The sequence below is a fragment of the Sciurus carolinensis genome, chromosome 7 (genome assembly GCF_902686445.1).
Source record: "Sciurus carolinensis chromosome 7, mSciCar1.2, whole genome shotgun sequence".
NCBI classification, from domain to species: Eukaryota; Metazoa; Chordata; class Mammalia; order Rodentia; family Sciuridae; genus Sciurus; species Sciurus carolinensis.
The window spans coordinates 131,922,793-131,946,890 of record NC_062219.1 but is presented as its reverse complement, the minus strand read 5'-3'; the positions used below and the strand labels follow the sequence as shown (position 1 = coordinate 131,946,890).

Sequence of the window (24,098 nt, the reverse complement as noted above, 5' to 3'; positions counted from 1 at the left end):
TATTTGGCTCATCTGGGTCTCTGTTATCTACTTCTTAAAAATTTTGTGGCATTGGGGATTAAACCCAGGATCTCACACATGGTAGCCAAGTGTTCTACCATTGAACTACTTCCCCAACCCTTTTTATTTTACTTTGAGACAGGGTCTTGCTAAATTGCCAAGACTGGCTTTGGATTTGTGATCCTTCTGTCTCAGCCTCTGAGTAGCTAGAATTACAGGCATGCAACACTTTGCCTGGCCTCGTCTGCTATTTAAGAAAGAAAAAATAGCCAAGAGTTCTCTGTTGTCACATGGCTACTGATTCAATACAATATGTCCAAAAGCAGGTATTTGTGAAGGTTCCCCCAACACAGCAACTGAGAAGTCCTCTAAGGGACATCAAGTGCATCCTACTTCAAATGTGAATCTCAATTCCCCAGATTGTGACCGATCCACCAGCAATTGCCGTTCCCTTATCCTTTAAATCAGTTAATTGGTATCCTAGAACTTAGACATACTTCATTAACATTTTCCAATTTATTATAAAAGGATATTACAAAGAATATAGATGAACACTTAGATGGAAGAGACACATAGGCAAGGTATACGAGAAGTGCTATGAAACTTTCATGCCATTTCTAGGCTCACCACCCTTCTGGAACCTTCATACCTTCATGTGTTCAGCTCTGTAGGAGCTCTCTGAACCCAATCCCCTTTTATTTTTTTTTAATTTTTTGGTACTGGGGATTGAACCTTGGAACTTGGAAATGCTAGGCAAGTGCTGTACCACTGGACTATATCCCTATCCCTTTTTAAAAATTTTATTTTGAGTCAGGGTATTGCTAATTGCCCAGACTGGCCTGGAACTTGTGATCCTCCTGCCACAGCCACCCAAATATCTGGGATGAGCCACCATGCTTTTGTTTTTTTTTTTTAATGGAGGCTTCCTTACATAGGCATAATTGGTTAAGTTATTGACCATCGATCGTCAACTTAGCCTTCAGCCCCTCCACCTGAATTGGAAGTTGGGGAGCTGGGACTTTCGCCTGTGCTTTCCGGTACCAGCCCCCATCCTGAAGCTATCTTCAAGCCATCAGTCATATCACTAACATACATGCTAAAGGCACTTTTATGGATCTAGAGATTCCAAGGGTTTTAGGATCTGTATTTTAAGAAACTGTGATGAAAACCAAATATATATTTTGTAGGATCACACTTGCTTGACCATAACAAAGCAGCTTTCTTTTCAGTTTACATGTGTCTGATAATTTTTATTTTTATTCTAAATATGTGACTAAGACATTTTAGGGATTTTGGATTTTGTTCCGTTATTCTAAATTGTGTTGACTAATTTTTTCCATAGGCATTGTTAACATGATTTGATTCAAATTTTAATCTCTTTATCTTCCTTGTGGTGGGTAGCAGCTGAAATCACTGCTCCTGTCTTTCATACTTTAAGATGTTACTCTCCACTGTGCTCTTTGGAGTCTTTGCTTATTCATCCTGTGCACATGCAGTTCAGGGTCAGCTAAGGATGTCTGTAATATTCTTTCTGCTCCTGTGGCTTCCTCCTCACCAGGATTTCCTTTCTTTCTCTCTAGCTAGTTTCTTAGCCCCAAACTCCCTACCCTAACTCCCTGAACCATAAGATTAGTACTTTTGTTTTCTGATTTGTGTTTCAGCTGCCCTTGGCTTATTGGACTGGGTATTCTTTTAGATGAAAATTGAATGTTCAGTTGAGTGCTTTTGAAGTTCTCTGGAGTAGCACTGTAACCTTTATATTCATCTTGAAACTTTTCTGAGAATTCTCCCCCCACCTTTTTTTTTTAAACAGCTTTATTCACATACCGTGAAATTCATTCATTTAAAGTGTATGGTTCATTGCTTTTTAGTTCAACAAAGTTGTGCAGCTATCACCACAATAAATTTTAAAACTTTATCTCCACATGAAGAAGTCCCATAGTCATAAGCACTTACTCCCCATTTCCCACCTCCACTTTTTTTTTGCCCTTGGCAACCACTAATCTTTCTGTCTCTATGGATTTGCCATTCCAGATATTTGTATGTCAGTGGAATCATACAATATGTGGTCTTTTACAACTGTTTTTTTAATCTGCATAATTTTTTAAGGTTCATCTATTTTGTAGCTTGTATCAGTGATTTCATTCCTTTTTTAATGGCAAATAATATTCCATTGTATGAGTGTTCCACATTTATTTATCCTTTTGTCAAACAGTGGACTGTTGGGTTGATTCTGCTTTTTGGCTATTATTAATTCTGCTAAGAACATTCAAATACAAGTTTTTATTTGGACATACATTTTTTTCCCCTCTAGAATATAAACCTAGGAGTAGAATTGATGAGATTATAGTAACTCTGTGTTTAGCCTTTTAAGGAACTGCCAACTGTTTTCCAAAGTGGTTGCACATTTTACATTCCCACCAGCAATATAAAGCTTCCAATTTTTCCATATCCTTACCAATTCATTATTACTTAGACTTTTTGATTATAGTCATAACAGTGTGGGTATGAAGTGGTATCTTATTGTAGTTTTGATTTGCATTTCCCCAATTGCTAATTACATTGGAATCTTTTCCTGTGCTTTTTGGCCATTTCTATGTCTCCTGTGGAGAAATGTCTGATTTAGATGTTGGCAAAGGATCAAACAAACATTTCTCCACAGGAGACATAAAATAATAATATTAAGTTCTCCTATCCATGCCTTTTCATTTATTAGATCTTTAATTCTTTGAACAATGATTTATATTTCTTCTGTAAAATTTAATCCTGAATATTTTATTCATTTTAATGCTGTAGTATTTGTATGTTTCTCCTCATGACTTTTTATCACAATCCTAATCTTTTCTCTGTTTCCTCTCTCCCCTCTTATCCTGAGATCCTCTATGCTATTTTGTTACTTTTGTTCCTTATCCTGTTCTAATTCCAGTGTTCCTTTGATAGCATGAAATGCTTAGAAAATTTTGACTTCTTTCTTGACATACAGCATGCTTATTTTGTGTCAGGAACTCTATGACAGGCACTGGGAATGCAAATTGATTAAACATTTTGTGTTGTCAAAAAGACACAAACACATCATCTCAGATTTAACCTAGTGACTATTATAATTATTTAGCAGTACAATGGACGGAGTCTAGGAGGGACTCTGTTAGAGAAGATAACATTTAAGCTTGACTCAAAATGTTGTTTAAGGGTTTGACAAACTTGGAGAGATTTTCCATTTAGTGGATAGAGGGCAAATGAAATCATGAATAAGAATACTTGGCAAATTCATCAGTATGAATGGGCTTATGTGGTGAGTGAAGTAGTTGAGGATGAAGTCAGAAAAGTAGAAGAGACTTTGGAAACATTTTGTGGGCACTGGCAAAAATAGAACAGTGGGTACCATAGAAGGGTTTTCTTTTCTTTTTTTTTTTTTTAAAGAGAGGAATAAATTGATAAGATAATTTTTTGGAGAACTAACTACTGTTTGCTGAGGATGGATTGCAGTAGAGAGATAAAAGGAAGAGTAACCAGTTAAAAGTCAGGACCTGTATTCAGGGGAAAATATGAAGGTCTTAATTGGAGGAACAAAAATAGAATTTAGAACAATAGTTGGCTTTTTAAAAAATTTTTTTGTGAGTTGTAGATGGACACAATACCTTTATTTGGTTTATTTATTTTTATGTTGTGTTGAGGATTGAACCCAGTGCCTCTTACATGCTAAGTGAGCACTCTACCACTGAGCCACAACCCCAGCCCCAAATGATTTATTTTTGATTCTGACTTTTTGATTTGGTGAACTACTGTGGGGAAGGAAAGAACTCAAGAGAACCTTGAATTGTCTCATTTAGTTTATTGGGTGAATGACAATGTCTTTCTGGGGCCTCTTTCTTTTGCTGTTGTTTCATTTGAGCTAAAGAATTGCTGTTGTTTCATTTGAGCTAAAGAAATTGGCATGATTGTTATTGGCTATGTGATTGAACTTTATCCTGAGCCCTTTCTCCAGAGGAAGTTGGGTGCTTTCACTTTGCTCAGAGTCCCAGCCTTCTAATCACATGGTCATTCTGGCATGGACAGAGTCAAATCTTATTGGGTCAAATACAGCTATGGTCTGAGGGCTTATGAATAACAAAGATGTTCCCATTTCTTGAAAATTCCAAGGATTTAAAAGTCTCCCTCCTAGAAACAGGAATAAAGGCCAAATATCTAATTATATAACATAACCCAAACTCATTTAGCTCTCTTCTGACATTTATCTTCTCATTTCTATATTTTTTGTCTAATCTGCCATTTCTTGATAGTTAATTTTAGACATTAGCTATCACTCTCTCTTTATAGTAGATAAAATCTGATCACTTCCTTTCCCTCTTCACTACCCTCTCCTGTTCCCAAACACACATCTGCTGATTGTGGCCTTATTACAACTTTGGTTAAACAAATGGTCAGTTCCTATAGTTTAAAGAGCTGTTAGTTCTATATTGTTTCCTCTTCATGATATCAAAAATTTCTCTGTCACCAGACATTAATTAATTTTTGATCAAATTCTGCAATACTTCTGTAGTTTTTTTCCCTGTTACCTGCTGCATTAGTTTCACTAGGACTGTCATACCAATGGACCATAGGCTAGCTAGAGCTAGCTTAAATAAATGTATTCTCTCACATTTCTGAAAGTTAGAAATTCAATATCAAGGAATGTTCAGGGTTGTGATTCCTGAGGCCTGTTTCTATGACTTCTAGATGACCATCTTCTCCCTGTGTCCTCACTCTGTGTGTATCTGTGTGTTAGTTCCATTTTCTTATAAAGACACCAGTCAGATTTGATTGTTATCCACCCTGATGACCACTTTTTACCTTTATTACCTCTTTAAGGACCTCTCTGTAAATATAGTCATATTCTGAGATATAAGGGGGAGTTAGGATTTCAACATAATGAATTCTTGGCAGGTAGGGATGACAGTTCTAGATCTTGTTCTTGTTTTTCTGTCTTCCATCTCTACCTTAAGTGTATATCTTGAATCTCTATCTTGCCTTTGGTTGTCCTTCCATATTTTAGAATGTGATTGTTGATAACTGATTTTATTTAGTGTGTGTGTGGGCAGAGTTTTCCCATAAGGGGCTTTTCCCTTAAGAGGTACGAGGGCAAGAGATCCTTTCTTACATGTTAGGATCTTTGGGTCTTTTTTAAAATTAGGACTCTGTTCTCTAAACAGGGTACAACTGCATGTAGAGCGCTCACATACCTGATGGTAGTGCTGTGTCCTGAGGAGTCCTCCAGTTTGCTGCACAAACTCATACTTAAGTCCTTTTATTAGCTTGTGCCACCCTACACCCACTCCTCGTGCTAGTGGTCCCTCAGCCCTGGTTGTCTTACTTGTTTTCTTCAAGACTAAACTTCTGATCCTCTGCCTGTTTGTGCAGGATGAAGGCAAGGGCAAGAATGTCTGACTTCATAGCCTATCATAATAAACATAACAAGGGAGTTCTCAGTGATTATTCTACCTAATCTTTACAATATTTTTATGAAATGGGTTCAGTTGTTTGCTTCTTTTTGCTCACAATTAGAACAGAATTAGTAAATTGAAGAAGTATCAGTATTGGAATAGAGTATTTGACCCTACAAACTGCATTTTTACCAACTCTGACTGTATTTAGCAAATATATGCTTCTGCCTATACATCTACACTATCTGTTTTGTAAAAATGTCAATATACGAATTTGAGCACATTAAAAAAGTGTTGCTGTACTGCATATAATACAAAATAAAGTTAAATTCAATACACTTACGGTAGTATAAATGTATTTTAATTTTTATGACTATAATTAATCAGAATATCTTCCTTAAACAACTTTGAGAATGGAAAGTAGAACATGAACAATTCCTACGATATATATTTGAAATTCAGGGGTATAGAACTACATAGTGACATTTAGGTTCTGTCTGCCATTATATTTAAAATGCTTAGAACTAAGGACTTAATTTTCTGTTACATATCTTGGTGTATTAATTAGAGTCCTTAGGAACATTAATGTTCATTAGATATGAGCTGATAGACTTAATGATAGCTAAAAAATTCAGAACTACATGTTTTTAGACTGCTTTTTATATGTAAGTACTGACTGTCTAGCATTCTTACATTTTTAGTCTATGCTTATTTCAGTTGACACAATCATTTTTTCTTTTAGCAGATTACTTCTGTAACTGGGTCACCAATTAGTTATACAAAGCATAATGTCTCGATCTCGACAGCCCCCTCTGGTGACAGGCATCTCTCCAAATGAAGGAATACCATGGACAAAGGTCACCATCAGAGGAGAAAACCTGGGGACTGGCCCCACTGACCTTATAGGTAAGGGCAAGGATTCCATGCTATATATGGTAGATCAATTTTTATGTTGTGCTATTAAAGCAGGATATGTTATTTTAAAATAGTGAAGGTGACAAGAAAACATCATTTGATCTCTGTAGAGCAATCTAAATAAAAATTAAAGAATATTTGGTTTTCTGATTTTTCTATGAAAATCATTATTTTATCAAAGCTTAACTGTATTGGCTTTCAAGTCCTTGAAAAAAGTTTTCCACAGCTGAGATTTTGCTTGTTGCTTCAACTTCCATCTCTTGTGCTTAGATTGCTAAAGGATAGAACCAAACTATGGTTTTATAAAAATACAAATGGGTATCAGGGATAGTCAGGGTAGAGAGCAAATTTTAAATATGATTTATGGTCAGTTAACATTTATTATCTATGAATTTCAGATGAGGGTATAGAGATGCATTCAGAATGAGGAACGAAAGCACCCCACTATTTACTACTGAATATATATACTGACTTGCCACATAAAATTATTCTAGACTCAAGCATTCTCTGGACTAAGTTTTTAACCGAACAGGGACCTACTGATAAAGTACTGGAGATTGAGTTGGAACTTAACTTTTCTGCATTGTAACTTCTTGTTAATGGACTGGTTTTTGGTCATCTGGAAAACCCTTTAAAAAGAAAGTTAATCAGAGCTCAGCACTGTAAAATAATAACTGAGTTTTATACTTCCAGCTAATTCCTTTTGCTAGTGTTATTTAAATACATCTCATTTATATTGTTTTCTCTAGTGATAGATTTTGATTCTTTATTAAAGATTACTTCAGTTTTTTCTTAACAAAGATTGTCTAATCCCATGACTTTATTTATTTTTTAACATAACTCAATCCAGATATTTCTTTACTCAAGTAGAAAAAAATCCCCAGAATGTATGGAAATATACCACATAGAAGGAGGTTATGTCTAAAATTTTAACTGGCACTCTTGGTGAAGACCAAAACATGATAGTTACTAGCCTATGTAAATTTTAATCTTGCTTTAGCTTCTGGCAATGCTATTCTTATTTGATCAAGTGTGTATTACTTTTATAAACCTTGCTAGTTGAGCTTTCAACCTGCTTCATGTATTGCCAAGAAATCATTTTTTTAAAAAGGCAAACTTAACCTGCTAAATAATTTAAGTGTTTTTAACTCAGATGATTTCTACACTAGCCAAGTAAAACATTATAAAAATACTTTACTTGGAATTCTACAAGTTGCTTTGTTTTTTTAAATGCTATTTTAATTTAGTTCATGAAGCAGACTTTTTAATTTTCTTTAGGTTAGCAAAAATATGCTTAAGAATGAAACTTAAAGATCTTGTCATCATTTTTAATTTCATAACATTGAAAATAATCTATTGGAATTCATGTTTAAATTCTTTGCTGATTATTAATCTTTGGAGTAAAACAACAATTCAGATATTAAATCAGAGGAACCTTGAAAACATTTATGAGCCGGTGAATAAGCTGTTACTTTAGGGATAGTTTTGTGCCACCTCATTCTTCATGCCTACCATTTATGTTTGCTCATTTGAGTGGTTTTTGAGACTTCATGTGTATAGGATATCTGAAATCTGCTGCCTTCCTTAGTTTTAATAATGGGATAGTTCTCTGGCAGGGAACTTATATCAGGAATGACCATTTTTAAAAAAATAAAGATGCTATTTGTGTTTTTATTTATGCTCTGGCACTTATTATTGAGTTATTTTCTTTTCTGAAAAGTTAGTTTAAAATCATAAGAATATTTTTGATATTATAAAATTTTAAAATGTTGTTATATATTGAGTTGATGTGACATCAAAATAACCACCATATTTGTAAGTACATTATAAATGAAAACAGTTCCTGCTTGTTTTGAAAAATATATAGACTGATTTACACATATATAAAATTACTCGAGCAAAATGTATATTCTATTTATCTTGGGAAGTTGGTTTTGAAGAAATGTTCAATCTTTTAAATCATTTAAAATTTTCATAACAAAAAATTGATTATCAGGAAAGATATCAAGGGTATTCCCATTTTGAAAACACAGTTTTGAATTATGAGTGTTTTAAAAAGTAGTTTTAGAAAATTTTGTCCTAAAAGGAACCTTTAAATGTCATTATTAGGAAAACAAGTTTCTATATACATGAATAAATAATAAATATTTAATAATAATAATATTTAAATAATAAATATTTTAGGGGAATACCCAAAATTCATTATTTCAAGCAATATAAATGTCTTAAAAATGTATCTTTTAAAATTTCTTTAAGGTTAATATAACCTTCTTACTAAATAGTCATTTAAGTTATAAGAAAAGATGACTTGAATCTCTCCATTTTTTAAAATGTATTTTTGGTAATGGATCTTTATTTTATTTATTTATATGCAGTACTAAGAATTGAACCGAGTGCCTTGCAGGTGCTAGGCATGCACTCTGCCACGGAACTACAACCCCAGCCCTCTCCCTTCATTTTTAAAACCAAATTTGCCATTGGTTGAGGTGTTCCTGGTATATGAGGAGGGGGAAAAAAAAAGCAAAAATAAACCTAACAATTGCCAAATTGGCCTGCTGAGCAATATACAAAGTTAAATAAAGAAGAAAAAAAATGTGAAATTGCTGGGTTTGTACCACATATATTCTGGTTTATTTTTTCCATAAATATTTATTACCTCCTTCTTTCATTGTGGAAATGGAAAATGTAAAGGAAGAAAGTTAGAAAATTGACTGACCAGTATTGGTGTTCTGCCTAGGGGACATGTCTTACTGCAGTCTTTCAGTAGACAGTATTATTTGGTTATTGCCAAATTTTTAATTAATATACTATCAGTGAAGGAGGTGATAGATATGAGTTAATGTTTTGAAGATGTTGGTTAACTGGAAGAGTAGAATAATGGAACAGTAATTTAGTTAGAGTTTTATTAGGAAAATACCAAGGCAGCATAAACTGCCAGGATAGGAACCGCTATGCAAATTTATGAAATGATATAATCCAGTAATGCCTGAAACACTTCACCAGGTTTATAATACTTTTTGCTATCCTCAAGTAAATAAAATATTCACTTTAGTTTATTCTTTAACACCAGGTATAATTGAACACTAGAAAAAGTACTTACTGATTCTTTTCAGGAAGATGAATAAATATAGAATGTTTTATGGAATGATCTACAAATTTATTAAAACATGTGAAAAGCCTATACTAATCATTAAACTTCAATAGTAGTAATAATTTTCCTTTTAACACTTCTGAAAATAATTTAACATTATCACAGTCTTAAGTAATCTGGAATGCCTGGCCATAATTATGGTCCATTATTATGATATTGCACGAAACTTAAACATAGTCTAAAAGAAGTCTTAAATACTAGAGAAAAAACAAATTGGAAAAAAATCTATACAGCAGTAAACTTACAAATAACATCAGGTATATTTAATAATAAAAATAACTATTGAACAGGAAAGGCTATTTCTTTATTTTTCATGTAAGACATGTTTAAGGTTTTATCATTGTTCTGTTTATTCCTTTATTTGCAGGATTGACAATTTGTGGACATAATTGCCTTTTGACAGCGGAATGGATGTCTGCAAGTAAAATAGTATGTCGAGTGGGACAAGCCAAAAATGACAAAGGGGACATTATTGTCACAACCAAGACAGGTGGCAAAGGAACCTCAACAGTCTCTTTCAAGCTATTAAAACCTGAAAAAATAGGTAAAACTTTTAGTGATTTTATTCTAAAGATGAAAATAAAAATTAGTTTATCTTTTAAAATTTAAATGGTAGTTTAGTTTAAAATTTACCTACTTTCATATCTCATCAATTCAATATATGTTAATTTTGTTAGGAAAGGGATCTTGGTAAAAACTAATTTTGGGGGCTGTGGTTGTGGCTCAGTGGTAGAGCACTTGACTATCACATGTGAAGCACTGGGTTTGATTCTCAGCACCACATAAAAAATATAAACAAAATAAGGGTATTGTGTTCATCTGTAACTAAAAATATATTTTTTTAAAAAACTGTAATTTTTGGTAAAAATTGGCCATTTGCTGAGCTCAAAGTCAATAAAATCTAAGACTCAAAGAGAAATACTGTTCTGTTATTAACAAAATCTGTTCATTTTATATTTTAACATACCAGTTTTGGTTCTTAGATTATGAATACAATGATACTACAAGGTGAAATTGCTTCTGATTTGGCCAAATTAGCAATAGTGTTTTCTGAATAATATTTCCTTTCCCTTCATTTTCCCTACCTTCCAGGCCCAGAAGAAATATTGCCTGATTTGGATCGGTTTTTAGCCCTCCAAACTAATAACAATTCCTCTTCTTTGTATCATATGGCACTTCACAAAATCCTTTTTAACACACTCATCTCTTCCTTCTGCACATTAGTGGTGGTTAAGAACTTAGTCTGAGGAGACAGACTTGAATTCTAAAATGGGATTTTATTACCACTAGCTACTAGCTAACTTCAGTGCCTAGTTTCTTTGTGGGTAAAAATGTAATGAAAAGGGCTAGGGAGATAGCTCAGTTGGTATAGAGTGCTTGCCTTGCAAGCATGAGACCCTGGGTTTGATCCCCAGCACTGCAAAAAAAAAAAGAAAAAATATAATGAAAATATTACCTACTTCATAGGATTGGATGTTAGAATATAAATATATGTAAAGTGCTTAGCCTAGTTCCTTACACAGCAAATTAGTAATGTTAAGTTACTGTTCTCATAGTTATGTATTTATCCATTGCCCCTGCTAAAATTAGAGTAATGTCAGATTCTGATTTGTAACACTGTTAATGTTTTGCATTAATACACAAATATTTATATAAAGTAAGAACATCATAGGCATAATTAAAACCATGCAGTAGTTCTCTCTGTATAAAAGTAAACAATTTTGCAAGTTGTTTTTGTTTTCTCTCTTAAATCATAAAACCTTTCTATAGTATTATCCTCCACAAATTCTTATTTTAATGAATAAAAATTCCTTACAGGAATTTAAAGAAATTTTTAACATTGGATCTGTATATATTTACCTATGTTCAGGTACATATGTGTGTCATATAAAATGTAGTTCTATTTTTATGTATTTATTTATTTAACATCTTTAAATGCTGACCTGTGAAATTAAAGCAGGAAGGAACTTGTTTCACGGTTTTTTAGAGGAACGTAACATTTTGATAAAATTCACCATTATTTTATAGCATGTTTATATAGCAGATAAAAGAAATTTAGGTGAAAACACTAATTTTATTCTAGACTGCCCAGCCCAAGACCAAGCACATAGAAGGTGTAATTATCTATTGACCTGTACTCCAGTGTGACTGGACTTGAGCATAATCTCAGAGTCCCCATTATGCCCAGGCAGAACTGTGAGTGCTGAATTAGTAGGTTCACAAAGAGTCATGCAGCTACAAATAGCCTGGTATTTAAGCAGCCTTTCCAAAAAGTCCTCCCCACCCTCCCCAACCTCCCTCTGTAGAGTTGGGGGCAGCTTGCTCTGTGTGCCTGGATTTTTGCTTCTGCTTTGTTAAGCCCAGGGTTCTTGGGGTGGTAACTGGTAAGTCCTGTGCTGAGATGAATGATTGAAGAGCTTAGTCACATAAAGGAAAATGGTATTTTCAGAATTAAATCTTGTTCACAGGGTTCATGTCCAGTTAGTTTTCCCTGAATAACCTAATCATTTCCATTACATAAGCCATGTGTTCTTTGAATGTCAAATGACTGATTTAATTGTTGATATTTTGTTGCATTTAACTAATTGGTTTTAGCATAGTATAGAAAAAACCTAATGTTTTTATCATCTGGTACATTTGCAACATTAATAATAGTAAAAAGAATGAAAAATAACCTGGAGCCCGGCATGATGGTGCATACCTGTAATCTCAGCAACTCTGGAGGCCAAGGGAGGGGGATTGCAAGTTCAAAGCAAGCCTCAGCAACTTATGAAACCACAAAGCAACTTTAGTGAGACCTGTCTCAAAATTAAAAAAAAAAAAAAAATTAAAAGGACTGTAAATGTGGCTCAGCGGTTAAGTGTCCCTGGATTCAATCCCTGGTACAAAAAACAAAACAAAACAAAACAAAAATACCCATAGAATATGTTGTTTTTGCATAACTATTTATGAGAACATGGCCATGTTTATAGAGGAAAAGAGAATATAAAAGACATTTTTTTGAAAGTTTTTAAGAACCTTTTAAGAAATATTTTGGATTTCATCTGCAGTGATACGTCCTTAGGTAGCTTGTAGAACTCAGAAGAAACTCAAATATTAAGTATAACATCATGTATTTATTTATATATTATGACTTTTTGAATTATCTTAACCAAGAAACTTTTCATTGTATTAATAATGCTTAATTTGAATGTTTTCTGTTTAGGTATTTCTCAGCCATTTTCCAGAATATTCTCTTGAATAAAAACAATAATATTTAGCAATGTATAAATAATTGTAGCATTTGTTATTTGTAAAATACATTTGTTTTTGCAGAATATTTTTCTCAGAGGCTTAATTTTAATTTGTATTCTCTATTGAAAAATATACAATTAAACTGTAAACCACGGTGCTATTTTTGCCTTTTTATAAGTTCTTAGTATTTTTAATTAAGCCACTAGCCATTAAAAATAATCCAAGCTATAGGGCCTTCAAATCTTTTAAATTTGATCTATTAGACATTTGATATTAGGTCTTTAAAAACTAAAGCAATAGGGCAAGACCTAAAAATACCTGGGGGAGTCTTTATTGTATTAAGGCTGCGTTCCTCATATTTGTAGGCATTTTGGATCAGTCTGCTGTGTGGGTTGATGAAATGAATTATTATGATATGCGCACCGACAGGAATAAAGGAATTCCTCCCTTGTCCCTCCGTCCTGCAAATCCTCTTGGCATTGAAATTGAAAAGTGAGTATTGTCTTACCTTTGGTTTTCTTTATTCTTCATTTGCTAAAAGTTTTATGTATTTAAGGAGAGTCAAATTCCAGAAATGTCCTGGAAGCACACTCAAAGACAACTGAAATTAGGTCAGCTTTGCTAGAGTAAATGTTATAGTTAGTTTAAACTTTTGGCAAAACTATCTACCTCTTTAATTTTTTTGAATTTGAATTTTGTGCCAACAAAAGTCTTGACATCTTAATAACTAATGCCTTTTTTTGTGGTACTAGGAATTGAAGTCAGGGCCTTGCATATCATAGGCAAGATATCTAACCTAGCTCTACCTAGCTTGTAAGCTACCTAGGCAAACTCCATTGAACTATATCCCCAGCTCCTAACTGATATTTTTAATGATGTGAGTATTATCTAGAGTTGGTAAATTTAAATATTTAGATGGTATTTGAAGTGAAGATAGAGTTTGTAATCTGTCCATTTGCTTGATGTTTCTAGAAATATTTTAGAATAATTAGAGCCAAAATGGTTTTTTAAAAATTTTTAGTTGTGGACAGACACAATACCTTTGTTTTATTTATTTATTTTTATATGATACTGAGGATTAAACCCAGTGCCTCACATATGTTAGGCAAGTGCTTTATACTGCGCCACAACACTAGCCTGCATAATAATCTCTGCCATAATTCTTACTTATTCTAGACTTACTTAACTTCAATCATCCGAATTGTACCAGGTAAATAATCTCTTTCATGGTATTTTATAACCAAATCTGGGATTTTGTTTTACTTACTCCCTAGTACAATGTTTTAGTGTTGTTTCATAAACACTCTGGGAAGGCAGCAAGTTTGTTCTATTAATACTTTAACCATTATGTTTTTCTAAGATTGGGGAAGATTCTCCACTAATCTGTAAAATATTCAACCTTTAAGTCTACACACTTGAAGATCATTAGTAATTAAACAGCAAACTGCTTTTTCATTACTAGGTTTGTCCTATAAGAGGGAGGCAGGGCATTTATCTTGGGGACACATCATGTGATAAACCATGGGCACTGGCAGCTTTAGTGAGCTTGAATTTCCCATAGGTAACATCTTGGAAGCATTTAGGCAGTATGGGTCATTCTAGAGCTGTTTTAAGGATTTCAGTACCCTGGAAATTAAGAGTTTAAAGATTGAGACAGTCCAGAGAAGAATGATAGGAACCTTTTTTTTCTTTTCTTTTTTTTTGGTCCAGGTATGTATTTGAGCACATTTTCAAGCATAAATAGACTTTGTAGTTGATAGTAAATCCATGAAGTCCTTGCTTAAACAATTATGAAATTCAGGTTCTTTCCAAGACTGCTACAGAAAGTGTAGAGCAGAAGGACCCTTCTGACTTCTCTTTCTTGTTTGACCAAGAGGCAGCTTTGTAATGTGACCCAAAGGAGTACAGAGGCACTACACGCATTTTACATGAGACTCAACCAATGAGCAAAGTTAGGTTTAAATTGAATGTTCACTTTCATAAAATTGAGGTCCTCCCCTTTTATTTTGGCATATAGACTTCCCTTATTTGTTCTATTGTCTCATGTCCTCTTACCTTTGACTATCTTACTAATATGATGCTACCTACAAAGAGGTTTGGCTTGAACTGTCTGTCTCTAATGACACTTTCTTAATATGTTCTAAGATAATCTTTTGGTAAGGTTGGTAACAACAGAGTGAGGAATTATGGCACTACAAATTTGAGCTTGCTTAAAATTTTCTTTTCTTTCTTTGAGAGGTAGTCTAGTTTGGTCTGGAGCCAGACTTCCTTGACTTGAAACTGGGCTCCACCAGTTACTAGTAGGATGATTTTAAAGAAGTTATTCAGCTTCTCTTTGCCTTGGTTTCCTTAGGTGCACAATGGTGTACCTGATTCAGACTGTTGTGAACCTTCAGTGAATAGATGCAGGTAAACATGTAGAATATAGCAGGTACCTGGCAAATGTCAGTCATTATTACTGTCTTCTTGCACATATACTCTTCTTTGCTTAGGAAAAGAGGGATTCTGACTCTGTTGCTTAGACTGGCCTTGAGTTCTTGGGCTCTAGCAATCCTTTTGCCTCAGTCTTCCAAATAGGCCACTCCCCAGCCTAAGAACCTTTCTTTAATGACTTAAGATGATAGGATAAAAATGATAGGATAATAAATTATATTAAAGTCTTAAATAATCTCTTGCACATGTATTGAAGAAGGACTTAAGTGGGGGCAATATTAACAGATTTTTATTTTAAGGTACTGCTCAAGTTTCAGTATAATTTGCTCAACCATTAGATAATGTAAAATATTAAAGAATAATTTTTGAAACAGGTAAAATCGCAACTCTTACATAAAATGAATAGTGAGCTCTTATTTAAATCATTAATTAGTGGGAGAACCAATAAAATGCAAAAAACATTTCAAAGGAATGTCTTGGAAGAGATATAGTAGGCAGTGAGGAATACTAAAAGGTGTAAAACAATCTAGTTCTGCTGCTAACCAGTTATATCCTCATCTGCCCTGTTTCTGTGGATGAAATCCCTCCTGTCACTGTCAGCCCTCCCCTCGCCTCTGTCTGTCTAACAGAGATGTAAATTTGTCAGTTACAGAGAAATACAAAGATCCCCATAGCATCAGAGAGAGCATTAGGAAAGCACTGCCGAGCTCCTGACTAGAAAAGGGCATCCAGTAATTTTTTTGTTTAAGAATCTTTTGCCTTTTTTTTTTTTTTTCTTTTCTTTTCTTGCCAAAAGAGAGGCTAGAGGTGCCAGGAAGCAAGAAAATGAAAGTAGGAAAGTAGAGAGAGAGAGTATAGAAACCAAAAGGAGAGAATGTTTTTGATCAGAAAAGTGCTTTACAGCCTTCCCTTTCTTTTTCTTTTTAAAATACCGCCAAGAAAGCCACATTGGTTTATTGAACTCTTTTTACTTCAGATAGAGAAATATTTATTTTTTGGTAGTGTCGAGAATCAAACCCAGGGCTTTGCCCATCGATGGCTAAGTGTACACTCTACCACTGAGCTAACCACAGCCTAGATGGAGAAATCTTGTTTTAGAGAAAAAAAAAAAAAAAAAAAAAAGAAAAGAAAAGGAAGGGAAAGACATATTGTAAAATGCTGGTATAAGTTTTATTTTCCTAACTCAATATTTTTTAGATAAAAGCTTTGGTCTCTGTAAAGAAGAGCATTTCATTCAGATCAGAAACCTTATTTTCCTTTATTTCTCTTTATTAATGTCATTTAGGAGTTTCTTTTATAATCTAAAAACTGAAGACCTATTTTCTTTAAACATCATTGAATAGGAACAACAGGGTTTTAATATTATTTGCTGATTAAAAGGTATTGATTTAGAAGGTTTGAAGAATTATAAATGCTTATTATAAAATACTCAACTGTGGTCCTGATGAATTATCAGATTAAAGTGGGGTGGCAGCCTTTGGAAGATGAATCAGCTCCTGGTAATTGCAATGTGAATGTTTATGGAAATTTTCTACAGCTAACAGCCCAGTGTACAAAGGAACAATGAGGCATCCTGTGGTGCTGTGGTTGGTTCATCTGAATATGAAAAAGCAAAGTGAGAGTAATACAATATAGTTTTCTTGTTGCTTTTTGGTGTGAGTCAGAGTTTAATAAATATTTTATTGGCTGACCCAACATGCATGCTGTCGTCTTTCAGGCCACAAGTTTAACAACTGGCATTTATTGGTCGCCTTTGACTGTTAAAATCCTTAATATTCCTAAATTTTTAACTGATGTTTTTGTACACATGGTGCCTTGATACTTATAAAAATGTTACTAATTGCTCAGAAAAACTAACTTCACTTTGAATTGAGACTAGGATTTGCTTGTAAAAGGTCCATATTTCTGATTTATTATGGTTATTGTCACAGATTATGTTCTCTGCATGGCTTCAATTGTAATGGAGACAAACTATTTAAACCGAAAAAAGAAAGTAAAACCAGGTTCATGTTAAGTGAGAATCTTCATTAAGTTTTGTTTCTTAAAAGAATACTTATTAGTCTAATAAGAGAATATTTATAGGCAGTGTTTGGAGACAGTACACCTATTGGAGTGGGAGTAGAAAAATGGAATTTTGCCTCATAACTTTTTTTATGAATTACTATGTGGAAAGCTATCTACTAAGTTGATATACCACTAATGTCTGTTTTATCTCTACACTGGTTTTATAGGCAATGCATATCTCATATTCTTCTAATCAGTTTAGCTTTCTAATGGAAAGAAAACTTGACCAGTTTCCCCACTACATTTAGAAAGCTATATGTTAAAAGAGAGGAAAAGTGATGGCAAGATAAATCTTACTAGGAGTGTAGAGGAGAAGAACCTTGGATAAATGTATCTTTTAGAATTTTGTAAAATAGATTTGTGGGCTATGATATGGTGCCTAAGTCCAGAAACTATCAGATTAAAAAAATAAATGAGACAACCACAGAGAATTTATGATCTTTAATATAACAGGATGTAAACAGTGTTGCTAAAAATTTTGTAACTCAGCGGTAGAGCACTTGCCTAGCATGTGTGAGGCACTGGGTTCAATTGTCAGCACCACATATAAATAAATAAAATAAAGGTCCATCAACAACTAAAAATAGAAATATTTAAAAAATTTAAAGCTAAAGAATTAAGCATAACATTTACACATTCAAAGAACTACATAAGCCAACTTTTATTATTAACCCCCTACCCTTCCATCTTCCATCTGCCACATGAAGGAAATGTGTTGTCTTCAATGCAAACAGAATATCAAAACTGCAGCCAGACTTCGATGTATGTGGGTGACTAGAATGTTCTCACAACAAATGTCGTTGCTTTGCATGCTACACTGGTTATCACTGAAGATTGTTCTCATACTGGAAAGCAAATGCTGTTATGTTATGCACATTCCTGTTAATTTTATGTCTGTTCCTCAATACGCATGCTTGGGCTACCCATTTTTAGAAAGTTTAAATCTGAGTTTACACTGCCATCTAATGGAAAACATTTTTTTAAGGGTAGAAAGAGTTGTCTACCACTGAAACTGTGTTTTGATTCCTTAATGAAAATATTTCATGGGTTTTTGTAGTGGAGTATATGTTACTTTTGATCTCTAACTCCAGTAGTTTTAAAGTATAAGTATATATCTTGCTTTTACTGACTTGTTGAAATGTCATTTCATTTAGAAGCTAGTATCCAAAATCCATTAAGTTTTACACATTAAGTTTTAACTGTCTGTGCTTCATAAATCATGTTGACATAGTGCTTCTTCCTTTCCTATGGTCGTTATTAAATAATTAATATTTTCCTTTGTTTTTGATTTAAAAAAACTATCCCTTCCATTCTTCCCCTGGTTTTTTATCTTCACAGATTTATAGTTATGGTTTTATTTCCTATCTTAAGATTCTCTGGTACTTTGACAGTAGAAGCACTAGAGTTCAGTCTTTATTATTGACATGTAATCTCTCTGAGGATGTTTACTCATCTGTAATATGAGAGCATTTGACTCACTTGTGATGAAAATTAAATGTAATGATAAAAATAACCTGTAAAATATAAAAACTAAGACGTATAAAAATAATAGTAACAGCAAATAACATTTTTGAGCATTCACTGTGTGCCAGAGACTGCTAAGCCTTCATTATCTACTTTAATCCTCAAAACATTCCTAAAAGGGAGGTGTTATGATCCTCATGAATAAAGGAAACCTAAGAGAAGTTAAATAACTTCCCCACAGTTATGCAGACAGATGGAGCAAACTTGGAAATTGAATGCAGAGCCTATCCTCTTAGCCACTCTTATCACTGCTGCCTCCCATTGTAAATACTGAGTAGAGTCGTCGGTACATTTGCAGTCAGCTTTGTTGATTCTCGGCATTGTCATTTCTCTCTTTTTTTCAGATCATCTATTTCACATTTTTGGGGTATATGCATAAAATAACAGTATATTTAAGAGATGACAGACTCCAAGATTGGTTGAGGCAGTGACACAGTCATGTTTTGAGGAACCTGGGTTTCTTGTTCTGCCGCCCTTAGCAAAAACTGATTTTCTTCATAATTGCAAAATGACTTTAGCAATTCCTAGTGTTGAAACTAAACACATAATACCCAGAGGCAGAAAGACACTGTTTCTTCTGGGTTCTCCTTCAAGTGTGGAGACATTTCCCAAAAAGACTCTAGTTGATCTTTCCTCAGATAGCACTGGTCAAAACAGTGTCACTCAATAAAGAACAAGGGGAAAGTGACAGGGTTGGCTTGGGATAGTTTATCTCACCCATTAAAGGCACAAATGCCAGACTGTATGGAATTCTTCTACCAGAGAGAGCCTAGAATAATTGTCAGGTTACTAGCCAATAGTGTCTACTGATAATGCAGCTGCATTTCTATGCATGATTAGTCCTGGACTTTAATTGTATGATTTGGACAAAACGACTTGACATCTCTGTATTAGAATTTCACTGTCTTGAAAATAATTTGTCTTATTCCTGTACATCCAATTTCTGATTTAGATCTCAGCACTTCTTCCAACTCAAATTGTTGTAGTTAAGTTTGGTGAAATAGTTTTAAGGTCTTTAGAAAGAAATCACTGAAGAATAAATTCAATCTGAGGGGTGATTATGAGGGTTTGGGCATTTGGACCAAGAAATCCAGTACTTTCAAATTCTGCCTGGCTCATTTGGGAGCCTGAAGGAGCAATGTTTGTGGTGGGTAAGATACTAGTAGGTGGGCCAGGTGCTGTGATGCATGCCTATAATTTCAGCAACTTGGGAGACTGAGGCAGGAGGATTGTAAGTTTGAGACCAGCCTGGGAAATTTAGCAAGATCTCTCAAAAGAAAAATAAGAAGAATTGGGGACATAGATCAGTGGTGGTGCACCCCTGGGCCCAATCCCCAGTACCACACACACACACACAAAAACAACAAACAATAACAACAAGAAAAAAACAATCAAACAACAAAAAACCCAAGACAAAAAAACTAAGGTGAGTTGATACTTCAAATCTCAGCCTAAAGCTCTCTGGTGGGAGCACAGAGTCTTGTCACCATTCATGCCGAAGCTCAGTTTTAGGATCTGCCATTCTCCTTTCTCCCATACTTGTCCTTCTAGCAGCCATGGCGTGAACATGATGTGAGATGAGGGTGCTGAACCTGTGGGGGCCTTGCCATGTCCATGGGTGTCTCTTTACTGCCAGTCAGTATGACCAGACCCATTCTTGCTCTCTCTCTGAGGGTGAGGTAGGTGGGGAGGGACTCCTCTGGGGTAGGAGAGTTTCGTAATAACTCTTGTTCTAGAGTCCTCACTAGACATTAAAACTTTCTGTTTCGATATAATTGATTTTGTTCGTAAAAATAACAATTTAGTATACTGTAAGTAAAATGTTATTAAAGTTTAGGAATGAGGTGAATTTTAAATATTGAATATGGAAATGAGAAGTTCTGGAGAGCTGTAGACTTACATTTTTGGGTCCCAGCAGTTTAAGCATTTTATTGTTTAGGACATAAACTTTTTTAATATACCATATTCATCCCATTAAATTTTTTTTGCTATGTTGATAAGGGTTTATAAGCTTGTAAGAACTGGAGAGTCTTAGCCATGTTACCATAGCACACAACTGCTCTAGTTTTGAGTTTTTTATGTCTAAATTTTGTACTCTTTTGCTTTACTTGATATCATTGTGTTATAGGTTCTTTCTTGAAGTCATTTTATTTTTTCATTTGTAGTGCTAGGGTTTAAATTCAGGACCTTGTGCGGCAAACACTATACCACTGGGCAATACCTAGCTTCATCAAAATCATTTCTTGACACAAACAATTCTTTTTTACCCACTACTTTGATGATGGGCAGGGAAACACACAACTAAACTAAAATTATGCAGGGCTGGCGTAAGGAATACAGATGCTTACTTTGACTTCTGAGTGTCTCATTTTGCTTCTCTTTTCTCAATTGTGTCTTTAATATGTGAGTTTGGAATTGAGGCTTTTTTTTATAGTTGAATAGTTAATAACCACTATTATAATTAGGGATTTAGTTAATATCAGGCAATTCTGTAGGACATTTTTGTTTGTTATGATTATTTAACTTTCTGAGTGAATGAATATATAGAATGCCTGCACATAGAAGCAAGGTTGACCAAATGTGGTCTGCATGCCACACTGGTAACCGATCGTGTTTAAACAAAGCCAATTGATCCTTCATACAGTAGTCTAGAGAGACACTCCCTATCAGTTAGAAGGCAGGACTACTTAGTCAAGGCCCTGAAATCCAGGCCCTGTCAGAAGGAAGTGTTTCTGAATTAGTTAGCTGGAGTCCAGCATGTTGTGGCTTAGCTTAAGTCTCTACTTAGTCATTTTGTTCCCCAAAAGTTCTAAATTACAGGCATGGTATACAAAAAAATGAGATTCTCAAGTTTTAGAAGTGACAGGGTTTTCTTACTAAGTACCAGAATTAGCATGAAGAATCCACACCAAAATAAACTTAAAAAAGCAGAGTTCTAATTTGCATTTCTCTAATTTCTAGAGATGTTGAACACTTTTTCATGTATTTATTAATCACCTGTATGTCGTCTTCTGTAAAGTGTCGGAAAAAAAAAAAAATAAAAGCAGAGTTCTCTACATCCCTGTCAGAGACCACTGACTAGAGAAAATGACCAGTAAGCTAATGAATGCCACATATACACTTCAAGAAGGTTCTAACTATAGATCTTTGAACTTTTGAAGCTATTAGTAAGGAAAAGTACAAGGTTAAATTCAGTCTCAGTTTCTAAACTGAGGTGACATGAACCCTCCTAAAATCTCACTGGTTGTCTTTGGTTACCAGAGATTTAGCAGGGCTTTCTTTCCCCTCTAATGACAATAAGAATGATTCTTCATGCAGAAGAAAATCCATTTAACAGGATGTAGAGTGAGACTCTCACACAGCACATATTTCGGGGAAGGTGGTGTGGTATTTCACTAGGCAGATTTTCAAGAGAAATCCTTGAGACCTATTTCTGCTACTTGAACTTGTTGGCCTTCTGGGGAACATGAAGGGAGAGTCCAGGCAGATAGGACTTACGGGAGGTTTCCTTGGGAAGAACTGTGCTAGACTCTGAAGGGGTAGAATGAGGACATGCAAACTTCTCTAATAAGGCCTGTCAAGTGGGACTTCCCTTGGGCACCCAGGTGACAGTGCTTGCAGAAGCTGTAGAATACAGAGCACATGTAGACAGTAGGGGTGGCTTTTTGGGAGAGGTGTTCCCTGTGATCAAATGAGTGGGCCCCAGGAAGTTGTGTCTAGAGGACAGGCCCCTAAGTGTTGTGGGGTTTTAGCAGGGAGATGTGTATAATAAGTTGTGTGCAAAAGACTGCAGGACAACTAGAGGCTGAGGAAAGGCAGTAGGAAGCAAATGGATTCAAGAGATATATCTAGAGGGTTCTCCCAGAGCACCCTTCAGGGAACCTGTGAAAATGTCCACCAGACTGATATAGGTTTTACTGACCAGTGAGCAGAGACCCACCAGTGATAGCCTGGAAGGACTTTGTATTCATTCCTCTCTTTCCATCCCACTACAGTTGAGACAGTGACTACCAGAGGAAGGGGTCAAAGGCTTACTTATCCCTCAAACTGAGCAGCTCCTCAATCATTGATCTTAGCTGTGGAGAAGGAAAGAAAAATATTACCTTTAGATATAGATTGAGTGTTGATATTGGCTGGGCTACTGTGTTTCTGGATTTAGGCTATTTGTAGTACTGGGAAATCAAAACTCTCCCAGGTAGGAGTAAGTAGAAGACATCATTGGATCTGTCCACCAATTTGCTTCTCAGGTGGGGAATAATTCCCTTACTGAATAAACTTTGAAGATCCTGGACTATAAAATAATGTTGTGTCTTTCTTATACCTTATGGGTTGGACTTTTCTAGTGTATCAGGGTTAGGGACACATCAGTTAGAGGGGACAGCAAATCAGAGGAAAAAAGTAAAAATGAACATGGTTGTACAGAAGAGTATAATCCTTTAGAAGCTGCTGAAGCTTTGAGTTTAAGGATTAGAATGGCAGAAATGATTCCCAAGAAATAAGCAGAAGACATTTAACAGTGGAGCATGGACTTCATCCTCCAAATAGGGAGGTGTGACAGCAGCAAAGCCTGTGTATGAAGTTATGAGCCTGGGGGGTGGGTTGCAGAATCTGGCTACGGTATATTTGCTCTCAGACATATTCGATGTCTCAGCATGGAGCCTGACCTTTAATAGATATTAGTGTTTGAATGAATATGTAAATGAATAAAATGCAAGATATAAAAAATAAAGTCAAAATAAATGGGATGAATTCAAACTATAAAGCTTCTTCTCAGCAAAGGAAACAATAACATGAAGAGACAGCCTACGGAGTGGGAGAAAATCTTTACTACATGCACATCAGATAGAGCACTAATCTCCAAGATATATAAAGAACTCAAAAAACCTAACACCAAGAAAAACAAATAATCATCAATAAATGGGCTAAGGAACTGAGCAGACACTTCACAGAAGAAGATATATAATCTATTAACAAATATATGAAGAAATGTTCAATATTTCCGGTAATTAAAGAAATGCAAATCAAAACTACTCTAAGATATCTTCTCACTACAATCAGAATGGCAGTGATCAAAAATATAAGCAACAATAAGGATTGGCAAGGATGTGGGGAAAAAGGTATGCTTACACATTGCTGGTAGGAACTGCAAATTAGTGTAGCCATTTTGGAAAGCAGTATGGAGATTTCTTAGAAAACTTGGAATGGAACCACCATTTGACCCAGCTATCCCACTCCTCAGTCTATACCTAAAAGACTTGAAATCAGCATACTAAAGTAATATAGCCACATCAATGTTTATAGCAGCTTAATTCACAATAGCTAATCTATGGAACCAACCTAGGTGCCCTCCAATAGAT

At 34.7% G+C, this 24,098-nt stretch overlaps 1 protein-coding gene across 5 annotated transcripts in view; it reads left to right on the top strand.

Moving 5' to 3' along the window:
• The window catches only part of Exoc2 (exocyst complex component 2), a 205,587-nt gene that overhangs the window by 40,029 nt on the left and 141,460 nt on the right, over positions 1–24,098 (top strand). For 4 of the 5 annotated variants that reach the window (XM_047557921.1, XM_047557923.1, XM_047557924.1 and 1 more), the window contains 3 exons: positions 6,163–6,326; positions 9,854–10,030; positions 13,086–13,212. In XM_047557921.1, the coding sequence (XP_047413877.1) occupies positions 6,209–6,326; positions 9,854–10,030; positions 13,086–13,212 (422 nt within the window). In that variant the 5' untranslated portion in view covers positions 6,163–6,208. The remainder of the gene's footprint in view (positions 1–6,162; positions 6,327–9,853; positions 10,031–13,085; positions 13,213–24,098) is intronic. The other variant, XM_047557922.1, reaches the window with a different exon arrangement.